Raw genomic sequence first — 21,091 nt, 5'->3', positions numbered from 1 at the left:
CATAGATAGATTGAACAGCCAGAAACTATTTTCCACAGCAGAAATGGTTAATACCAGGGGGCATAATTTTAGGATGATTGGAAGAAAGTATAAGGAGGATGTCAGAGGTATTGTTTTTTTTACATTGAGGTGGGTGGATGCGTGGAATGTGCTGCCAGGGGGTGGTAATATTAGGGACATTGAAGAGACTTGCATAGGCAGATGAATGATAGAAAAATGGAGGGCTATGTGAGAGGGAAGGTTTAGATTGATGGAGTAGGTTAAAAGGTCAACATAACATCATGGGCCAAAGGGCCCGTACTGTGCTGCACTGTTCTGTGTTCCATATGCTATGACGACCAACCCTATATAAAGATTAATGTTTAACTTTATTTGTCGCATGTACATCGAAGCAGTGAAATGCGCCATTTGTGTCCACTACCAACATGGTCCAAGGATGTGCTGAGTTAGCCCGCAAAGTGTCCTTCCGGTGCCAACATAGCATGCCCACAATTACTAACCCAAATGTCTTTGGAATGTCATCAAATAGAGCACAGAAAAATAGTATGGCATATGAACAGGCCCTTCAGCCCACACTGTCTGTGCCTAGCACAATAGCCAAATTACATTAAATATTTCTGCCTGCAATGATCCATATCCCTCCAATCCCTGTATGTTCATATGTCTATCTAACAGCCTTTGAAACACCACTGCGCCAGCGGTCTGTTCTTGGCACCCATCATTCTCTCTGTTTTTAAAAATTGCCCCATACATTTCCTCAAACTTCCCCTCTCACCTTAAATGCACGTCCTTTAGTTTTTGACAGTTTGACTTTGGGAGGAAGACCATATGACAAAGGAGCACAGTTAGGCCATTTGACCCATCGAGTCTGCTTGCCATTCCATCATGGCTGATATATTATCCCAGTCAACCCCATTCTCCTGCCTTCTACCCTAACCTTGGGCACCCTTACCAACCAACAACCTATCAGCCTCTGATGTAAATATACCCAATGACTTGGCCTCCACAGCATGTGTGGCAATGTATTCCACAGATTCACCACACTCTGGCTAAAGAAATTCCTTCTCATCTCTGCTGTAAAGGCTTGATTAGTTACCCTATCTAGTCCTCATAATTTTATGAACTTTTATCAGGTCACCTCTCAGCCTACGATCCTCCAAAGAAAACAATCTAGGTTTATCCAGCATCTCCTTGTAGCTCATACCCACTAATCTGTCAAGATGATTATCCTTTTGGTGAACCTCTTCTGCACTCTCTCCAAAGCCTCCATGTCGCATCAGTAATGGGGATGTGACCAGTAATGCATTTCCTATGTACCTGTCTAATTCCAGATAACACCATCATTCTGGCAGACCTGGAAGGAATTTGAAATCCGGCATGGAAATGAGGATACGATTCGGGAGATGTTGCGGATTAAACGTAGTGTGCAGGCCACATACAACACCCAGGTCAATTTCATGTCCTCGCAGATGCTGAAAGCCTCCACCAATGCAACAGGCACAGGTAAGCTGCACTGGTGACGATCGATATTAGCTCCAAAGTTCATTTGGTTGTCGTAGAGTTGTACAGCACAGGAACAGGCCCATCAGCCTATTGGTCTGTGCTGAACTGTGTGTTTGGAGATGCAGCGTGGAATGAGCAACACTGCCCTGCAAACCATCTAAGGCTACGTCCACACTACGCTGGATAATTTTGAAAACGAAGCCTTTTCTCTTCATTTTGCCCTCCTGTCCACACTGAGCCGGCGTTTTCAGCCCCTGAAAACGGAGATTTTCGAAAACACTCTCCAGAGTGAATAAATCCGAAAACGCTTAATATCCGGCGTAGTGTGTACTGGGTAGACGGCTAATTTTAAAACCTCTGTCATGAAGTGCCAGAACAGATGGTGGTGCCAGCGCGGCATTTCATTGTTTTCTTGAACGCAACTTCCACAACAACAATGGCGGACGGCTTCATGCGTGTGTTGTTTACTTTCTTGTATACGTTAGTAGCTTGCTTGGAGTTAAACACAGCTATTTACCACGCACAGACAGCATACCTACGTATGAAGTGGTGTCGTTTGTGCTTGCATTTGCTGTGCCATCGATCTACACAACGTCAACGTCGTAATCAACAGTACAAAGACCGGCGGTTTTAGAGACGACCCGGCCGAACCAGTGCGTGGTGGGACAATTTTGCAAATGAAGTTGTGGTTTCTGAAGATTGGTGTGATAACTTTAGAATGCCCAGGAGCTCTGTGCTTCATCTAAGCAAACTATTACGTCCTCACATCGAAGGCCAGGCAACACGAATGAGATCACCAATGGATGTGGTTAAAAAGGTCGCTTGCCCTTTGTACTACCTAAGTGATGAAGGAAGGCTGAGGAAAACTGCTGACGTGTTTAGATTATCAAGGCAGGTGGTGTCCAAGATAATTAGATAAGTATGCAAGGCTATAACTGCACATCTAGGCCCTGCATATATCAAGATCCCACACACAGAGTCTGAAGTGAAGTACCTTGTAACCAACTTCCACCAGGCTCACGGCATGCCACAGTGTTTGGGGGCGGTTGATTGCACACACACTGAAGTTAAACAACCTACAACAAACTCCGCAGATTACCTGAACAGAAAGGGCAGATCTTCTTTGAACATACAGACTACATGTGATTACAAATTCTGCTTTATGGATGTCGTTGTAAAATGGCCAGGCAGTGTCCATGATGCTCGTATATTTGCAAATTCAAAAATTAATGACTATTTGAAAAACGCTAGGATCCCCTCTTACAGACGAGTTGTGGTGGAGGATGACGATGCCATTCCTGTGTTTTTGCTGGGAGACCCTGCATACCCCCTGATGCCTTATGTTATGAAAGAGTACACTAACGGTGGTGTGACCCCATAGGAACAGTACTTTGGCATGTCCCTCTGCAAGTCAAGAAAGATAATTGAAGCAACACACATAAAAGTTGCTGGTGAACGCAGCAGGCCAGGCAGCATCTCTAGGAAGAGGTACAGTTGACGTTTCAGGCCGAGACCCTTCGTCAGGACTAATTGAAGGAAGAGTTAGTAAGAGATTTGAAAGTGGGAGGGGGAGGGTGAGATCCAAAATGATAGGAGAAGACAGGAGGGGGAGGGATGGAGCCAAGAGCTGGACAGGTGATTGGCAAAGGGGATATGAGAGGATCATGGGACAGGAGGTCCAGGGGGAAAGACAAGGGGGGAGGAACCCAGAGGATGGGCAAGGGATATAGTCAGAGGGACAGAGGGAGAAAAAGGAGAGTGAGAGAAAGAATGTGTATAAAAATAAAAGATGGGGTACGAGGGGGAGGTGGGGCATTAGCGGAAGTTGGAGAAGTCGATGTTCATGCCATCAGGTTGGAGGCTACCCAGACGGAATATAAGGTGTTGTTCCTCCAACCTGAGTGTGGCTTCATCTTTACAGTAGAGGAGGCTGTGGATAGACATATCAGAATGGGAATGGGATGTGGAGTTAAAATGTGTGGCCACTGGGAGATGTGTGTCCACACATTTTAACTCCACATCCCATTCCCATTCTGACATGTTTATCCACGGCCTCCTCTACTGTAAAGATGAAGCCACATTAAGGTTGGAGGAACAACACCTTATATTCCGCCTGGGTAGCCTCCAACCTGATGGCATGAACATCGACTTCTCTAACTTCCGCTAATGCCCCACCTCCCCCTCGTACCCCATCTTTTATTTATTTTTATACACACATTCTTTCTCTCACTCTCCTTTTTCTCCCTCTGTCCCTCTGACTATACCCCTTGCCCATCCTCTGGGTCCCCCCCACCTTGTCTTTCTCCCCAGACCTTCTGTCCCATGATCCTCTCATATCCCCTTTGCCAATCACCTGTCCAGCTCTTGGCTCCATCCCTCCCCCTCCTGTCTTCTCCTATCATTTTGGATCTCCCCCTCCCCCTCCCACTTTCAAATCTCTTACTAGCTCTTCCTTCAGTTAGTCCTGAAGAAGGGTCTCAGCCTGAAACGTCGACTGTACCTCTTCCTAGAGATGCTGCCTGGCCTGCTGCGTTCACCAGCAACTTTGATGTGTGTTGCTTGAATTTCCAGCATCTGCAGAATTCCTGTTGTAATGGTAATTGAATGCTGTTTTGGACGTTTGAAGGCAAGATTTGGTGCTCTGCGCAGAGCGATGGACATAAATATGGAGGATCTTCCCTTTGTAATTTATGCATGCTTTGTGCTGCACAATTTCTGTGAGACAAACAAAGAGATTGTTCCTGAGCAGAATGTTACTGCAGCTTTGCAGTATGACAGAGAATTTCAACCCCCCGCACAACCTAACAATTTCAGAATAGACGACAATGAGACTGAAGCCAGAAGAGTTAGAAATGTACTCACCAAATATTTTGACCCATAGCTTACTGAATAAATAAGTTTACTCACTTCGCCGTTTTCTGTCCTTGCTTACATTAAGGTGCTTTGTCTATTTATGCAAGTACGTATCTGACAATAGATGTGCAACAGCCTTATGTAACATAGTATGGGAATAAAAGACAACACTGATGCAGACGTGTTTTATACATTTAACAAGATGCTTTATTATTGTATTTCTTTTGCAAACATTCAGTAGATGCAATTGTCAGTACTTCCAAAATGTCATTTTAAGTATTAGCTTATGTTTGGCATGGATGTGAAAATATTAAGGGCACAAAAGGAAAATGGTAAGTTTCACTTTTACTCAGGTAACAATAAAATCACTTTTGCCCAGTAACTCGTTTGATTGCACATGTTAAATATAGCAAAATAATGCAGAAAGACATGGCAAAAGTAAAGACAAACAAATGAGGTAACAATAAAATCACTTTTGCCCAGTAGCAGGCCTTATTGCATTTCGTTGTAGCTTTCATCCATGAAGAGACTATGGCTGTAGGAACTGATTCCAGGGTGACCCCTCTGTGGGAGCGGGGAAGATGTTGGTGGGGCCACCCGGGGGTCTGTGTGTCCATATGTGTAGCTATTGTAGTGGCTGTGAGGCTGGTATTGTGGCGGTGAAAAGTACTGGGGGGACCCATCATATTCGTCATCTTTGCAAATGCCTCTGCAACAGAGTCAGTTTTTCAATGTTCGTTGTCAGTCGGGTCATACTGTCTGCGAACTCCCGGTTGGTTGCCTCCATACGCTCCAGTATTTGCTTCTTTAGTTTTAAGTCTTCCTGTGCAAGAGCCAACAGCTGTCCATCTTTTGGCAATTTCTTTTTAAGTTTTTCTTGTCTTTATCTGGACAAGCGCGCAGCGAGTCTTTCACGGCCATTTTCAACACCAAACGTGTTGCAGCCATCACTTGTTGCTGGGTCCAAACTGTCGGAGTCGGGCATGCTGGCTGAAGCAGGTGGTGAGGCTGTACATCGGTCGCTGTGATGTGGGTTGACCCTATCCTCCAAATCACAGGTTTCAATGCTGCCTTGAATTGCCGTGGTGGCTGGTGAGCCCCCCCAGATCTGCTCGCATAACTCAAAGTACAGTAGAACGACTCTACCATGTCCACTTTTACGTCCCGCGTCCACTGCCCGCCGGGATTTGTGGCGAATCGACTTAAGTTTGGTTACAATAACTGTCTTGGTTATATCATCCAATTTGTGCGGGTAGTCCTTACCAAGAGATTCCGACTGCTCTGCCGCGAGGTACTTTTCTTTATAGTGGTCGAGGATGTCATTGTATTTGGTTTGGCACGACTCCCAGTCCACGTTCTCCACTGCTTTGCTGACTTTGTAGTCGATTATAACTCGCAAAAGTAGCTCCACTTCATCATCTGTCCAAATGAAGAAGTTTGGCCTGCCTTTTGCTGCGGAGGTTTTCTTTGTATCCATTGCAGCCATTCTTGAAAACTTTCTTTCGCTGCTGTTGTTGTAGATACTCCAGTCTTTAACCAACGGCAAAAGCACAAGGCCTCAGCAGAAACAGAAATAGAATACCGCCTCCTCTTCGGGTGCCTTCTGTAGATGTGTCTGCACATGCCCAGTAGGAGGAGATTCGCCCAAATATCTGGATCAGTGTGGACGGAGATATTTTGAAAAACGCCTAGTGTGGACGTAACCTAAATCACAAGGCAATTTACAATGACCAGTTAACCCATTAACTGGTACTTCTCTGAAACTTGATTAGCAATACAATGCAGAGTGGGCCCTTCTGGCCCTTCAAACCGCAATGTCCCAGCCACCTCCAACAAACCCAATTAATCCTTGGACAATTTACAATGACCAATGAACTTACCTGGTATGCCTTTGGACTGTGGGAGGAAACAGGAGCACCCGAGGAAACCCCATCCTTCCACTGAACCCCCTTCCACTGCTTAGCACCATCCTCTGAGAATCTCCCGTATGTAAGGTCTGGTTCTTGTCTGCTGCATAGTCCTCTGTGGCTTTCAATTACTTCTATAGAAAAGTCTGTGCTACCGAAGTGGTCATATCCAGGTTCTGATGGAATTACCCTCTCTGGATCTTGTCAGTACGTTTGCTTTTGTATTTCATTGTACGGAAGAGCTGGTGCAAGCTGTAGAGCAAGAGTCCTGTGTTGATGGGTATTAGATTTTATATTATAGCCAAGAAGCGAAAGTACCCCCAGACAGGGAATTGAATTGGGCGTTACTGCTATTTGATTTAGAGACTGCACGATTTATTGTTAATATTGGACACTGAAAGGCCTCATTAGAGTGGACGGGGAGAGAACGTTTCCATTATTAAGAGAGTCTGAGAGCACAGCCTCAGAACAAAGGGGCATCGCTTTAGAACAGAGATGAGGAGGAGCTCCTGCAGCCAGAGGGTGGTGAATCTTTGAAATCTGTTGCCATAGAGGATTGCGAAGCGCAAGTCATTGGGTGTATTTAAGGCAGAACTTTTATTGGTTCTTGTTTGGTAAGGGGGTTAAGGGTTATGGAAAGAAGTTGGGAAAATGGGGTTAAGAAAATAAAATCAGCTATGGCATAGCAGACTGGATAGGCCAAATGGCCTAATTCTGGCTCTGTATCTTATGATTTCACATGACTTCAGACTCACAATGTGGTGGACTCTTTAACTACGGAGAAGCAATAAATACTGGTAATTAGGGATGGATTATAAATGTCAGCAATGTCCACATCTCATGAACAAATTAGTATAAAAGTTTCCCTTTTACTCCTGAAATCATGGCAGCCTTGGCACAGTGTAATCACCATTTCTTGATTTATATCTAACAACGCTCTGTCATTCTTGGATGAGTTTCCTGCAGAACTATGTCCCTTCACCTAGATCTTTTAATTAAATCCTACCCATCTTGAGGTTCAGTGTTGGCTAGAGGTAGCCCTGGAGAGCAAGTCTGGCCAGGGCTTCACCAAAGATGCTGCAAGCCTGGTGTTTTATTTTGAAAGCTGTGACTCATTAGGGAAAAGCTGGTAATAAGCCTCACTCTATGAAATTGTGTAGAACTTTCTGGCAACAACTCTCTCCTAGGTCCTGAAACACTGAAATTTAGAAAAAACCTTGCTTGTGATGGTGTGAAACAGTCAGTTTTGTAATGCTTGAAACTTGAAGAATTCTGTAAAATTCTAAGTTATTTCCAAATAGGATATCAGTGTACCCTTGGTGAAAGCTACATTTGAGCAAAGTAGTTTGAATATTGAAAGCCCTAGACAGAGTGGATGTGGAGAAGATGTTTCCTATAGTGGGGGAGTCTAGGACCAGTGGGTACAACCTCAGAATAGAAGAACATACCGTACCTTTAGAAAAGATATGAAAGGGAATTTCTTAGCCAGAGCATGGTGACTCTGCAATTCATCACCACATCTGGCTGAGGTGGGCAAGGCAATGGGTTCTTAATTAGTCAGGATGTCAAAGGTTACGGAGATGGGGAAGAAAGGAGAAAGGGATTTAGAGGGATAAAAAAAGGAAAGGAAAGTAAATGGCTATCCCCCTCCTCTGCCATTTTGGACGTAGCACTGCAGTTCGATAGCTTCGCGATTCTCTGCAAAGACAGGGCAGCTGAGTCTTTTGAAGGCACAGAAGGACAATTGTACCGGTGTCCAAGAACAGCAGGGTGAAGTATATGTTCTGATTAACTCATAGTGGTGCACAAATGTGGTGGTTCTATCTCAGTCCTGCTCATTTGACCCTAAACACGTAGTAGTCAAATGTCATCCATTTTATCTACTGAGGGAGTTTTCTGTCATCATCCTATTAGCAATGTACATTCCACCTCAGGCAGGCACTGGAGGAACTAGCAACATATTCAGGCTTGAAACTGCACACCCTGATGTCTTTCCTATCATTGTGGATGATGGCAATGTCAGGCCAGCTCGATATCTCTGAACAACTATCACCAGTATATCAGCTGTGTAACCAGAGAAGCCAACACATTTGACACTTATAGCACCATCAGAAATGCTCACTATACCATCCCATGCCCACTGTTTGGGAGGTCCAATCATCTGGCTGTATTTCTATTCCCAGCATATATGCAAAGACTAAAGACCACTGCATCAGTGGTGAGGGCCTAGAAGACATGGTCAAGGGAGGTGAGAGAACGCTTACAGGACTGCTTTGAGTTGGGCAATATTGGGGATGCATCTTCAAGTCTGAATGAATATGCCACTGTTGTCACTGACCAAGACCTGTGTGGATGAGTGTGTGCCATCGAGAACATACCAGACATGCCCAAACCAAAGCTGGGGATGAGCCAGAAGATTCATAGTCTGCTGAGGGCTGGATCTGTGGCATTTGAGACCAGTGATCCAGAACTATACAAGAAGTTAAGGTACGACTGACTTAGGCTATTTTAAGGGCAAGGAAACAATTCCATTTGAGGTTAGAGATGGAATTGGTGCATGTCAGCTCTGGCTGGGTTTGCAGGCCATTACTTCCTACAAAGTGAAACCCAACATCATGATGGCTGTCATGCTTCACTCCCAGTTGAGCTCAACACCTTTATGCTGCTTTGAAAGGAAGAATAAAAGTACACCAGTGCCAATCCCTGCAGCATCCGATGACCTTGTGATCTCTGTCTCAGAGGCTGATATCAGAACATCTTTCATGAGGATGAACCCTCGCAAGGCGTCAAGCCCTGGTAGTGTACCTGGTGGAGGTTCCCATCTGCTTTAAAAGAGCAGCAATCATACCAGTGCCCAAGAAGAGCAGGGTGAACTGCCTCAATGACTATCACTCAGTAGCATTCACATCTACTGGATGAAGTGTTTTGAGGGGTTGGCCATGGCCAGAATCGACTCGTGCCTGAGCAAGGACCTGGATCTGCTGCAATTTGCCTGTCGCCACAATAGGTCTATAGCTAATGAATTCTCACTGGCTCTGCTCTTAGCTTTGGAACACCTGGACAATAGCAGTACCCAAGTCAGGCTGCCCTTTGTTGTCCACAGCTCAACGTTCAACACATTCATACCTTCAGTTCTAATCAACAAGCTCCAAGACCTGAGCCTTTGTACTTCCCTCAGCAACTGGACCCTTGATTTCCTCACCGGGAGGCCACAGTCTATGTGGATTGGATATAACATCTCACTGATAATCAACACTGGCACATCTCAAGGATGCATGATTAACTCACTACTCTACTCTCTCCACAACCAATTTTGTGTGGCTAGGCACAGCTCAAATGGCATCTATAAATTTGCCGTCGACCCAACTATTGTTGGCAGAATTTGTGACGAGGAGGAATATGGGATCAAGATAGTCCATAAGACTGTAAGATATAGGAATAGAGGTAGGCTATTCGGCCCATCAAGTCTGCTCTGCCATTCACTCACGGCCGATCTAATTCTTCCAGTCATCCCCACTCCCCTGCCTTCACCCCATACCCTTTGATGCCCTGGCTAATCAAGAACCCATCTATCTCTGCCTTGAATTCACACAATGGCTTGGCCTCCACAGCCACTCATGGCAACAAATTCCACAGATTTACCACCCTCTGACTAAATTAATTTCTCTGCATCTCTGTCTTAAATGGATGACCTTCAATCCTGAAGTTGTGCCCCCTTGTCCTACACTCCCCTACCATGGGAAATAACTTTGCCTTATCTAATCTGTTTGGGCATTTTAACATTTGGAATGTTTCTATGAGGTCCCCCCCCTCATTCTCCTGCACTCCAGGGACTACAGCCCAAGAGCTGCTAGACGTTCATCATACGGTAACCCTTTCATTCCTGGAATCATTCTCATAAATCTTCTCTGAACCGTTTATTTCTTCCACCAAAGTACATGACCATACACTTTCCAACTTTGTATTTCATTTGCCACTTCTTTGCCCATTCTCCTAAATTATCTAAGTCTCTGTGCAGGCTGTCTGTTTCCTCAACACTACTCACTCCTCCACCTATCTTTGTATCATCGGCTAATTTAGCCACAAACCCATTAATCCCATAGTCCAAATCATTGACATTCATCGTAAAAAGCAGCAGTCACAACACTGACCCCTGTGGAACTCCACCGGTAACCGGCAGCCAGCCAGAATAGGATCCCTTTATTCCCACTCCCTGTTTTCTGCTGCTCAGCCAATGCTCACCCATGCTAGTAACTCCCCTGTAATTCTATGGGCTCTTATCTCACTAAGCAGCCTCATGTGTGGCACCTTGTCAAAGGCCTTCTGAAAATCCAGGTACACCACATCTACTACATCTCCTTTGTCTACCCTGATTGTAATTTCCTCAAAAAATTGCAGTAGCTTAGTCAGGCAGGATTTTCCTTTCAGGGAACCATGATGGCTTTGGCCTAACTTGTCATGTGCCTCCAGGTACTTTCTAATCTCATCCCTAACAATCAATTCCAACGACTTCCCAACCACTGATGTCAGGCTAACAGGTCTATAGTTTCCTTTCTGTTGCCTCCCACCCTTCTTCCAGAATCATTCTTTATTGGTCTTATATCTACCCTCTTTTACCCTTTATATACTTAAAAAAGCTTTTAGTATTTTCTTTGATAATAGTCGGCAGCTTCCTTTCTTAATTCATCTTTTCCTTCCTAGTGACCTTCTTAGTTTCCTTCTGAAAGTTTTTAAAAGCTTCCCAATCCTCTATCTTCCCACTAGCTTTGGCTTCCTTGTATGCCCTCTCTTTTGCTTTTACTTTGGCTCTGGCTTCACTTGTCAGCACAATAGTGTCTTTCTTCCATTTGAAAATTTCTTCTTATTTGGAATATATCTATCTTGCACTTGCCTCATTTTTTGCAGAAACTCCAGCCATTGCTGCTTTGCTGCCCTTCCTGCTAGTGTCTCTTTCCAGTCAATCTTGGCCAGTTCCCCTCTCATGTCATTGTAATTTCCTTTATTCCACTGAAATACTGACACAAAGGAATTTAAAATTCCTTCTCAAATTTCAAAGTGAACTCAATCATATTATGATCACTGTTCCCCAAAGATTCCTTAACCTTAAGCTCTCCGGATCATTGCACAACACCCAATCCAGCACAGCCGATCCCTTGGTTTTCCCCGATCCAATTTCGTATTAAAATCCCTAACAATTATCATGACTTTGCCCTTCTGACAGGCCTTTTCTACCTCCTGCTGTAATTTGTAATTCACATCCCGGCTGCTGTTTGGAGGCCTGTAGACAACTGCCATTAGGGTCCTTTTACCCTTGCCATTTCTTAACTCAACCCATAGAGACTCTACACCTTCCAATCCTATGTCATCCCTTTCTAATGATTTAATATTATTTCATCTATGTAGGGCCACACCACCGACTCTGCCTACTAACCTATCTTTCCGAATCACCGTATATCCTTGGACGTTCAGCTCTCAATGGCAGGCATCCTTTAGCCAAGTTTCAGAGATGGCCACAACATCATACTTGTCAATCTGTAGCTGAATTTCAAGATGGTCCATTTTCTCTCTTGTGCTGCGTGCATTCAAATATAACATTTTCAGTCCAGTATTTGTTGCTTTCTGTTTTAACTGCATCATGCCTCTGTTGCCCTGTAGCTCATCCCACTGGCTGTGATTATGCCTCATCTCCTGCTTGTCCTTTCTATCACCTCTGTTGCACGCTATCTTTGATTTATTTGTTTGCCCCTTCCTCAGCCCTATCACTCCGGCCAAATTAGTTTAAACCCTCCCTAACAGCGCTATTAAACCTGCCTGCTAGGATATTGGACCCCTTTGGGTTTGGGTGTAACCCATCCTTTTTGTACAGGCCATACCTCCCCCAATGAGCCCTGCCCCCTACATCAGTGTCTCAGCCATACATTAATATGCCTGATCATGCTATTTGATCAGCTGGTTGAGTGGTGTTGCAGAAACAACCTTGTACTCAACGTCATTAAGACCAAATAATTGATTGTGGACTTCAGGAAGGGGAAATAGCAGTCCTCATCGAGGGATCAGCAGTGGAAAAGGTGAGCAGTTTCAAGCTCCTGGGTGTCAGCATCTCTGAGGATCTATCCTGAGCCCAACATATTGATGCAATTACAAAGAAGGCACCACAGTGGTTGTATTTCATTTGGAGTTTGAGGAGTTTGGTACCATGAAGAGCATTCTAACTCATTGCATCACTGTTTGGTGTGCACTGGATTGGAAAAAGCTGCAAAAAGTTCTAAACACGGTCAACAACACCATGGGCACTAGCCTCCCCAACATCCAGGACACCTTCAAAAGGTGATGCCTTAAAAAGACTGCATCCATTATTAAAGACCCCCATCACCCAGGACATGCCCTCTTCTTATTGCTACCATCAAGAAAGGGAGTATGGGAGCCTGAAGACAGTCAACGATACAGGAACAGCTTCTTCCCCTCTGCTATCAGATTTCTGAGTGGCCAATGAACACCACCTCAGTATTTTTCCCCCTCTTTAGTTACAGTTTATATAATTTTATGGCAACGTATTGCTGCCACAAAGCAACACATTTCACAACATAGGACACCCAGGAACAGCTTGGGAAGCTTAAACATCTCAGGGCATATTCTGGTGAATTCTACTCAGCCATCATTGAGATTGTTGTGACCATTTCATTTTCCGCTGCCTCTCCCTTGTCCAAGTCCAAGTCGGCTCAGCAGAGAAGATCATTGGCTGTCAGCTGCCAACATTAAAATTCCTGTTCACCACCAGAGTGAAGAAAGGAGCTGGGAAAATTACTGCTGACCCCACTTGCCCTGGCAGTCACCTATTCACCAAATTGCCATCAGGGAGATACATGTTCATCACCATCAGACCACACATCATCTCTGGAGCTTCTTTCCTCCAGCTATCCAGCTTCTCAACAAAACTCACTCAGGTGTAATGTCTGAATTGTCCCTACACAACATCTGTTGAATGGTCTTTCCTGGTCTCCTTGTTCTGTTAATAATTATTTAGTCTGTTCATATGTTCACATTTATTTAAGTTTGGTTATTGACATTTGCAGTAATAGTTTGCACTATCGTTTTGTAAATTGTTGGTTGCTATTGTGTTGTCCATTATGGTATTGTCCTGTGGTTTATGCTTGGCATTGAACCAGTGAACTCCTGGTGTGTTTCAAATACTGGCAATAAGGTGATTCTGATTATAAATCAATCTTGATTGAATGGTGGAGCAGGCTCACCATTGGTCTGAATAGCCTAATTCTGCACCTATGTCTTATGGAAACTTAATAAACCCAGTCCCCTGTGGTAATCCAGAGTGAGGTAGTGAACTTGACTGCATATCTTCTGTTTTGCAGTGTCTGATCTGGCTCCAGGGCAGAGCGGAATGGATGACATGAAGTTACTGGAGCAGAAGGCGCAACAGATAGCTGAGGAGGCTGAAAGGGAACGACCAAAACCCAAGGACAAAATTCTGTTTGTCAGGTACACTGAGAGTTGGGACAGAATCCTAATTAACATCCTTCTCCTGCGTTGACCAACAGCCCTCTCCCTTCAAGCCGTGGTGTGATGACACTACACCATAGCGGTTCGCACAATGTTTACAGCACCAGCTGTAAGATTGGGGTTCAATTCCTGCCACTGTCTTTAATAAGTTTGTCAGTTCTGTTCTTGACCAGGGCTCCACTTTCTTCCCAAATTCCAAACGCGTATGGGTTAAGGTTAGTAAGTTGTATGTATGCTTTGTTGGCGCCGGAAGTGTGCCAATTCTTGTAGACTACCCTGTGCAATCCTAGCTGATTTGATTCAAATATTGCATTTCACTATATGTTTCGATATACATGCAACAAACTTTAACCCTTCTCTTGACCATTTCTCCCCTCCCTGCCCCTTTCATTTCTGCCTTACCTGCTGATTCTTCCAAAACAGTTAAGGTTTATGCTTGAGTTGGTTCTTCTTAATGCCAAGTGCAGTTTGAATCCAGTGCAGCCTGAATGAACTGGGCTGAGATTGAGTGGCTGAAGTCCTCAGGACAGTAAAATTTAAATAATCCACTGTCCAACTAATCTGAAATCCTGGAAATTCAGCACCTGGCTCACCAGGTACTGTTTGGCATGATCCCATTTACCCATCTGAGTCCCAGTTGCCTCAATAATTTGAAAGGTATTGGGTTAAATATCACTTTGTAATATATTTTAATATAGTGAATTCAAAGTTGGTAATGAGTCTGGAAAATATGCCAATCCAGCAGCAGGTGGGACAGATTGTTCTACTTGTACATAGGTGGCTTTCTTGTGTGCACTTCCAGAGGACTTCACACGATGGCCGCAGAGTTTCTCCCGAACAGAAAACCTACACCACACTTGGATGTTTCTGTGAATAAATTTGTGAAGCATAACCTTGTTACCTTTACTGCAAAAAAAAAGTCGCTGCAAGTGTTTGGAGGAAATATTCTAAAGATAAAAGAGATTAATATGCTTTCTCATCTCATCTGTAGGAGTGATGCGTCTCGTGATGAACTTGCAGAGCTTACAAAGCAGGCTAATCCAGATGAGATTGACATTGATGACGATGACGACGACGGTGAAGAAGAACCTGATGGTATGTGGAATTTGCAGACTTTAATCAGGAGGGAGTATGTTGGCTGCACTTCTGACATGAAAACTTCATGAACCTCCTAAACCCTTTTGCCTTGGAAGTCTCTGACTGCCTTCACTGTCCCCATCCCTCATTCCTTCAACATCTTGCTTTTACCTTCTGGCATGTTCCCTAAATTATCTCCATTCCTGCTTATTCTCACATCTTTAAGATGTCAGTAAAGACCACAGCCCAATGGATGCATTAAGGTACCGGGGGTTTCTGTTGTGGAGAGCTGGATTAATGTATAATAATAATTTTGGAATGCAGATCCATAATTTCTTAAGTGGTAAGAACATAAAGTGAGCCTTCATTAATCACTGTACTGAGTACAGGAATTGGGATGTTATGTTGAAGTTGTGTAAGATGTTGGTGAAGCCCAGTTTGGAGTGTTGTGTACAGTTCTGATCACCTATGTATGGAAAAAAGTACAGAGAAAATTTACAAAGGTTGCCTAGAATTAAGACCTGAGTTATAGGGAAAGGTTTACATTAGGTTTTTATTCCCTGGAGTGTAGGAGAATGAGGGGAGATTTGATAGATGTATACAGAATTGGGGGTATAGAAAGAATAAATGCAAACAGGCTCTTTCCGCTGAAGCAACACACACAAAATGCTGGAGGAACGCAGCAGGTCAGGCAGTATCTATGAAAATGAATTGCAGTTGATGTTTTGGGCCGAGGCCTTTCTTCAAGACAGAGAAGGGAGGAGGCTAGTTAGGTGAAATGTGAAGCCAGGTGTGTGGGAAAGGTCAATGGCTGAGAAGCAATCCAAGAGGAGAATGGGAAGGAGGTGGGAACTTGGGGAAATGATAGGCAGGTGTGAAGAGGTAAAAGGGCAGACTGGGGAATAGAAGAGCGGGGAGGGAGGGGAAATCGGTATTCATGGTATCAGGTTGGAGGCTACCCAGATGGAATATAAGGTATTGCTCCTCCACCCTGAGGCTGGCCTCATCTTGGCACGAGCAGGCCATGCACTGAATGCCAGAATGGGAAGTGGAATTAAAATGCTTGATCACCAGGAAGTTCCACTTTTGGCAGATGGAGCCATGGGTGTTCAATGAAGTGGTCCCTCAATTTGCAAACGGGTCTCACGAATGTAGAGGAGGCTGTGGCGGGAGCACCGTACACAAGTTTTCACTGAAGTTGAGTAAGACTAGAACCAGAGGTCATAGGGCAAGAGTGAAAGGTGAAACAGAACATGTTGGGGGGGGGGGGGTGCTTTTCACTCAGTTAAGTGTAGGAGAATAAGTGGAAGTTTGCTAGACATATAAAAATTTGAGGGGACTAGATAAGGTAAACACAAGCAGGCTTTTTCCATGGAGCTTGGGTGAGACTAGAACCAACTGTCATAGGTAAGGATGAGAGGTAAAATATGTAACGGGAACCTAAACTTCAAGGTCAAGAGAGTGGAACGCCCCCCCACCCCGGTGTAACTTTAAATGCTTTCCCAGACAGGTTTCTCTGTCATTGATTTGTTTTCTGGAATCTGAGGAGTAACATTTTCCACACAGAGGCCAGTTAGTATATGGAACAAGCAAATGCTAGAGGCAGTTTTCCAACATGGGTGAAGTTTAAGACACCTTGAATAAGTATATGTTCATATAAGGTGGGATTTGGGCCAAACACAGCCAAGTAGGACTTGTTTGGATAGACATGGTTGGCGTGAACAGGTTGTCCTCAATGAACGTGTTCTTCTACTGTAAACTGAAATTGTTACACTCTCAATAATTAACTCAATGCTTTGTTTCTCTATTTCAGAGGTACCACTCGAACAGAAGGTGGTCCCCACCGCAGTGTTTGGGGGTCTGAAGGATGACTGAGCCCTGACTCCTTGCAGAGTGCTTACTTGGTCCATCTCCGAGCTGGATAGGGTGTATTTCAACAGAAGCTGCCATTGCCCTGTATTATTTAAGGTTCTGGGCTGAACTACTGCAAAGACTTGCTGCTTTAATAATGTGCGTTCCAATTACCTTGCCTTGAATTACTAGGTACTGACTTCACTTCTGTTGAACTGTGTGCCTACCGTAGGATTTGTAGTGATTTAAATAAAGTTAAAATCTTCAAACTGTGTAACAGCCTGTAAGCAATGTTTTCTGCTTCGTATAGGTTACCAAAGTAATGACTGTGACCAACCACCAACTTTGTACTTCCTTCTCTGTGCGTTTACTTTTGCCTATGTATCAGTACTGCCAAAAGTGGACGACTAGTTTACAATGGAGAATAATCTGCAGTCTCACCGGAGATGATTAGCGTTGAGAAAATATATGGAACCTACCTTTAAGTCAGTCTGAATTAGAACAGAATGCAAGCCAGGACAAATCACATTTGTGTAAATTGTTTATTAAATTTCCAGGTTTTTGTCATGTTATTCCTTCGCGTAATACAGATCCCAAGTCCCACAACTGTAGACACATACACCAGAACCCACCTAAATCTGGAGCGCAAATGTGCTACCAAATGTAATGTTACAATTTTAAACTTGGACCCTTATTTGATACAGGGCCAAATCAACTTTCAGTCCAGGCTTATCTATGGATCATTCACTTCATGTCTCCCCAGAGAGGCTCATTAACACCTCATTGGATGACTAGAGTACTGCTTAAGCTATTTCCAGTATTGCCTGTTGCTAATCTGCTTGATTAAAAATATCTGAAAAACAGGCATTGCCAGCAAATTCTATGCAAACATTGTTTTCCACCTGCCTAATGGGCACAGTTTATTAGGAGCTCTACAAACCCAAATTCTCTGGTCCATTATCAACACATCTTGCAGCAAATCATCAATCCTCTCTGGCTGGGGTTTGTACTCAATCCACATGAAAGAATGGCAGTAGACAAGGCAAATACTAAAAACTGGAAAAAGTGTGTGGGTGGGGGGGGTGGTGAGTGGGATGAGGAATGAATTTACTAATCTCTAAAAATGGTGTCAAGTTTAACATTCTGCAGTTAAAGCTCCCATGTTTGTTCAGATCCCTTGATTCTATTCTGTCCTGTAACCAACACACACACAGGGCAACTATTCTTGGCAGCTGGTAAGCCAAGCAGTGACACAGACAAGATTGTTGACAGTATCTCACTCGAGGCCCAGATGCTTTTCAGCAGAAACACTCAACAATTCAGTAATTCACTTAACTGCTACCTCAAGGAGAATGGTGAATACATATGGTTAACCACACAGGACCTCTTTTAAAAAAAATACACAATCTTTCTGTCCAATGGAATGTTACAAAGTAGAACTAAAATCCAAATATTTGGTTGCAGATGTGAAGTAATTCCAACAAAGCTAGATGCTGTTTACAGAGTTCCAGTTCATGGTTTTAAGAAAATTGTGCCAGAACTTTACATTAAATAAAAAAGTGCATAATTAGTTCAAGAATTCATGATTCTCATAAACACTGGTGTACAAAATCACTCCTCCCTTTTGGTCTGTTTACCCTCAATTCCCCTTGGTCTGACCATCCCATTCACACATCAGGCCACTGAGCGCATGCATCCTCGACATGTACTCCAACCAAATGGGTATGAGGACTGGAAGCTGGCAGGTTCATATGACAGATTACAGGAAGCTTGATGTGGGGGGTGGGGGGGTACAGGAAGACAATGAAAAAACTCCAGGAGGTCACAAATTCCATCCAAGCGGCTTTCCTGCTAGCCTCATACCACTCTGGAATGGGCAGGATTGACAAGTTTTGGCAAGGTTTTAATAAAAAATGATAGAATAGCACAAGTTATTTTTAATTTGGTGGGGGAGTGGGCAGGTGGAAAACTGAGGGATACTGGTGGTATTTATATTAAAAAAAAAATCCCAAACAAGTTCACTTGCAAACTGTATTCAGTGACGTGGGAATGACCAAGGCAGCACAGATGACCTGCTTCATGTGCTAGACTGAGAGAAACTGGAACACATTTCCCTAATCTCTACACACATGTTCACAAGGAAGAGAACCAAGTTTAACAAAATTATAAAGAAATAAATAACATTTTTTAAAAAATTGTAGATATGGTTTTCTACACTGGTGTTCTGAAAGTCAATAGAACTGTTGCAGGCCACCACAATGTTAATTAAACTATGTTGCAATGGAGTGGGGTCCATAGTCTGACTCATTCCGGACTGGATGTTGTGCTGATGCAGACCGGAGCCTTTGAAGTGGAATACTCTACCTGTTCTACAGAGATTTCCACATGGTTCAGGTGCAATGTTGGCCTAGTTACCTGGAAATCAGCTTCATTTCCAGACCGCAGCCAGGCTGGATTTCAACTGAGTCAATCCACTGGAAAGCGACATTGTCAGCTCATTCACACACCCTTTCTCAGACAGAAAAGCAACAGAGATGACATCGGAGCAATTGAATGACCCTGAAGACGTCTTAAGAAAATCAGAAGAAGGAGTTCACAAAGGGTAGCTTCCCAGGATCTGAATCCACTGGCTTCCACTTGACCTGGTTTCATCAACTCAAACTCCACAGTAGGCTGCGACCTGCAATGTTTTACACTAACTCAATGCAAACTGAAGATCTAAGATTTTGTTTGCCATCAGGAAACTCAACCCAACCAAAGTGAAAGCTTAGACATAGCCCTGCTCAATCCTGGACAAATTCAAGCACTGATGCAACCAAAATGTGCACAGCTTGAGCGTGAAGTTCAACCATGGGGCTACCCTGACATTTACCAGTATCTGCTGAGATACATTTAGTTCTGAGGATATACAGCTTCTCAAGCTAGCAATTAAAGATACTTAGTTCATTCTTCCAACAAAGCAGGCAAGTAGGAATGGTTTCATTGACTATCTGAAATAATAAAACCTCAACAGCACTTTGTTTTATACAACAAATACTGCAACAAGTTATGTACAGTAACTTGCAAAACACCCAAACCATTCTTTCCAATAAGCAGAACCTTAAATATTTCATCTATACAAACAGCTAAATCATTTAAATAGCTCTAATATATACACAGACATTATTTCAGTCGTCAGTAGTAATCATCAGGAATCAAGTTTCGAAAAAAAAATTATACATCTAGATTGTTTTAAAAAGATATTTTGACCTTTTTAAATTTCTTAACAAATCTGTTAGTGCTTATAGGTTTTGGATAATATCCTCTAGTGCTCCCACCTCCATCGCTTTGTGAATCCTTTGGACAATCTCTACAGGTGCCACGATGTCATACTTGTAACCCCTTTCAATCCACGTGATAGAAACATCGATTCGCTTGTTTGGATGCTGTCAGTTGAATGGAAACGACATGCAGAAATGGCCAGGAATAGCTTAACGATCCATGAGAAATAGTAGAAAAGGGTGGGGAGGGGTTAGGAAGAGAAAGCAAATGGGTGGTTGGCAAATTAAGACCTAAAAGTTTTGACTTGTCCGTCTGTACAGGAGAGGGGATGGGGAGGGGAGGAGTCCATCACTTGGGTGGCTTTTTGGGGGTACCCAGCCTCTTGGACTGCCACAGGTGCCCTTGGATAGTGACTGCGTCAACACTGGCAGACAGGGTCTTGCTGGGGATCTGGGTGAATTGCTTCCGGTCAGAATTGTATTTGTAGATCCCTTCGATCATGTTTTTAGTGATGACCTTGGGTCCAACTCCGGCCACTCGATGCATCTCCTCGGACTCTGGGGGAAACGTGTACACAGCCCGGAACTGACAACTGTTGTCACGGAACAGGATCAGATAGTGATTAGACTTGCTTTTCTCAATTTCCTGTCAAGAAACAAAAGGTGGTAGATGACAAAACTTTCAACTTCCATGTAATTAACTGGATCCAAGACGGGCAACTCATCACTTCGAGTCTAATGTCTTAATACACATACATCAAACTAATGCTTTGGATCTTGTTGCATCTTCCTGCACTACCTCCAAAAGGACAGATACTCAAATGTTCTGTAAACATGGTGTTCTATTCAAAGTCACATGCATGTTGTAAGATAAATTGGCAACCTTTGCAGCAACAGCAGGAGAAAGATAAAGATTGGCTAGAAGAATGTACAAACAGAAACTCTTTTAAAAAGTAATCCCCAATACAACAGTACCTATCAGTCAAACAGAAGATTTAAACTTCTTCAGAGTAGACAAGGAGGAATTTCTTCAGGCAGAGAGTGGTGAATCTGTGGAATTAAGTGTTGCAGACGGCTGTGAAGGTCAAGTCATTGAGTATATTTAAGGTGGAAGTTATTAGTTTC

At 43.6% G+C, this 21,091-nt stretch overlaps 2 protein-coding genes across 4 annotated transcripts in view; one reads left to right on the top strand and one right to left on the bottom strand.

Moving 5' to 3' along the window:
- Nucleotides 1-16,983, top strand: part of xab2 (XPA binding protein 2) — a 77,609-nt gene extending 60,626 nt beyond the window's left edge. The window contains exons 16-19 of the mRNA XM_072248343.1: nucleotides 1,332-1,503; nucleotides 13,631-13,757; nucleotides 14,770-14,873; nucleotides 16,669-16,983. Of these exons, the coding sequence (XP_072104444.1) occupies nucleotides 1,332-1,503; nucleotides 13,631-13,757; nucleotides 14,770-14,873; nucleotides 16,669-16,730 (465 nt within the window). The 3' untranslated portion in view covers nucleotides 16,731-16,983. The remainder of the gene's footprint in view (nucleotides 1-1,331; nucleotides 1,504-13,630; nucleotides 13,758-14,769; nucleotides 14,874-16,668) is intronic.
- A 251-nt stretch (nucleotides 16,984-17,234) lies between these two features.
- The window catches only part of camsap3 (calmodulin regulated spectrin-associated protein family, member 3), a 247,829-nt gene continuing 243,972 nt past the window's right edge, over nucleotides 17,235-21,091 (bottom strand). For 2 of the 3 annotated variants that reach the window (XM_072248341.1, XM_072248342.1), the window contains one exon: nucleotides 17,235-20,612. In XM_072248341.1, the coding sequence (XP_072104442.1) occupies nucleotides 20,316-20,612 (297 nt within the window). In that variant the 3' untranslated portion in view covers nucleotides 17,235-20,315. The remainder of the gene's footprint in view (nucleotides 20,613-21,091) is intronic. The other variant, XR_011883779.1, reaches the window with a different exon arrangement.

Source organism: Mobula birostris, chromosome 32, assembly GCF_030028105.1.
Source record: "Mobula birostris isolate sMobBir1 chromosome 32, sMobBir1.hap1, whole genome shotgun sequence".
In the NCBI taxonomy this organism is placed as follows: domain Eukaryota; kingdom Metazoa; phylum Chordata; class Chondrichthyes; order Myliobatiformes; family Myliobatidae; genus Mobula; species Mobula birostris.
Note: the sequence above shows the minus strand (reverse complement) of the source record. Positions and strands in the feature narration are given on the sequence as shown.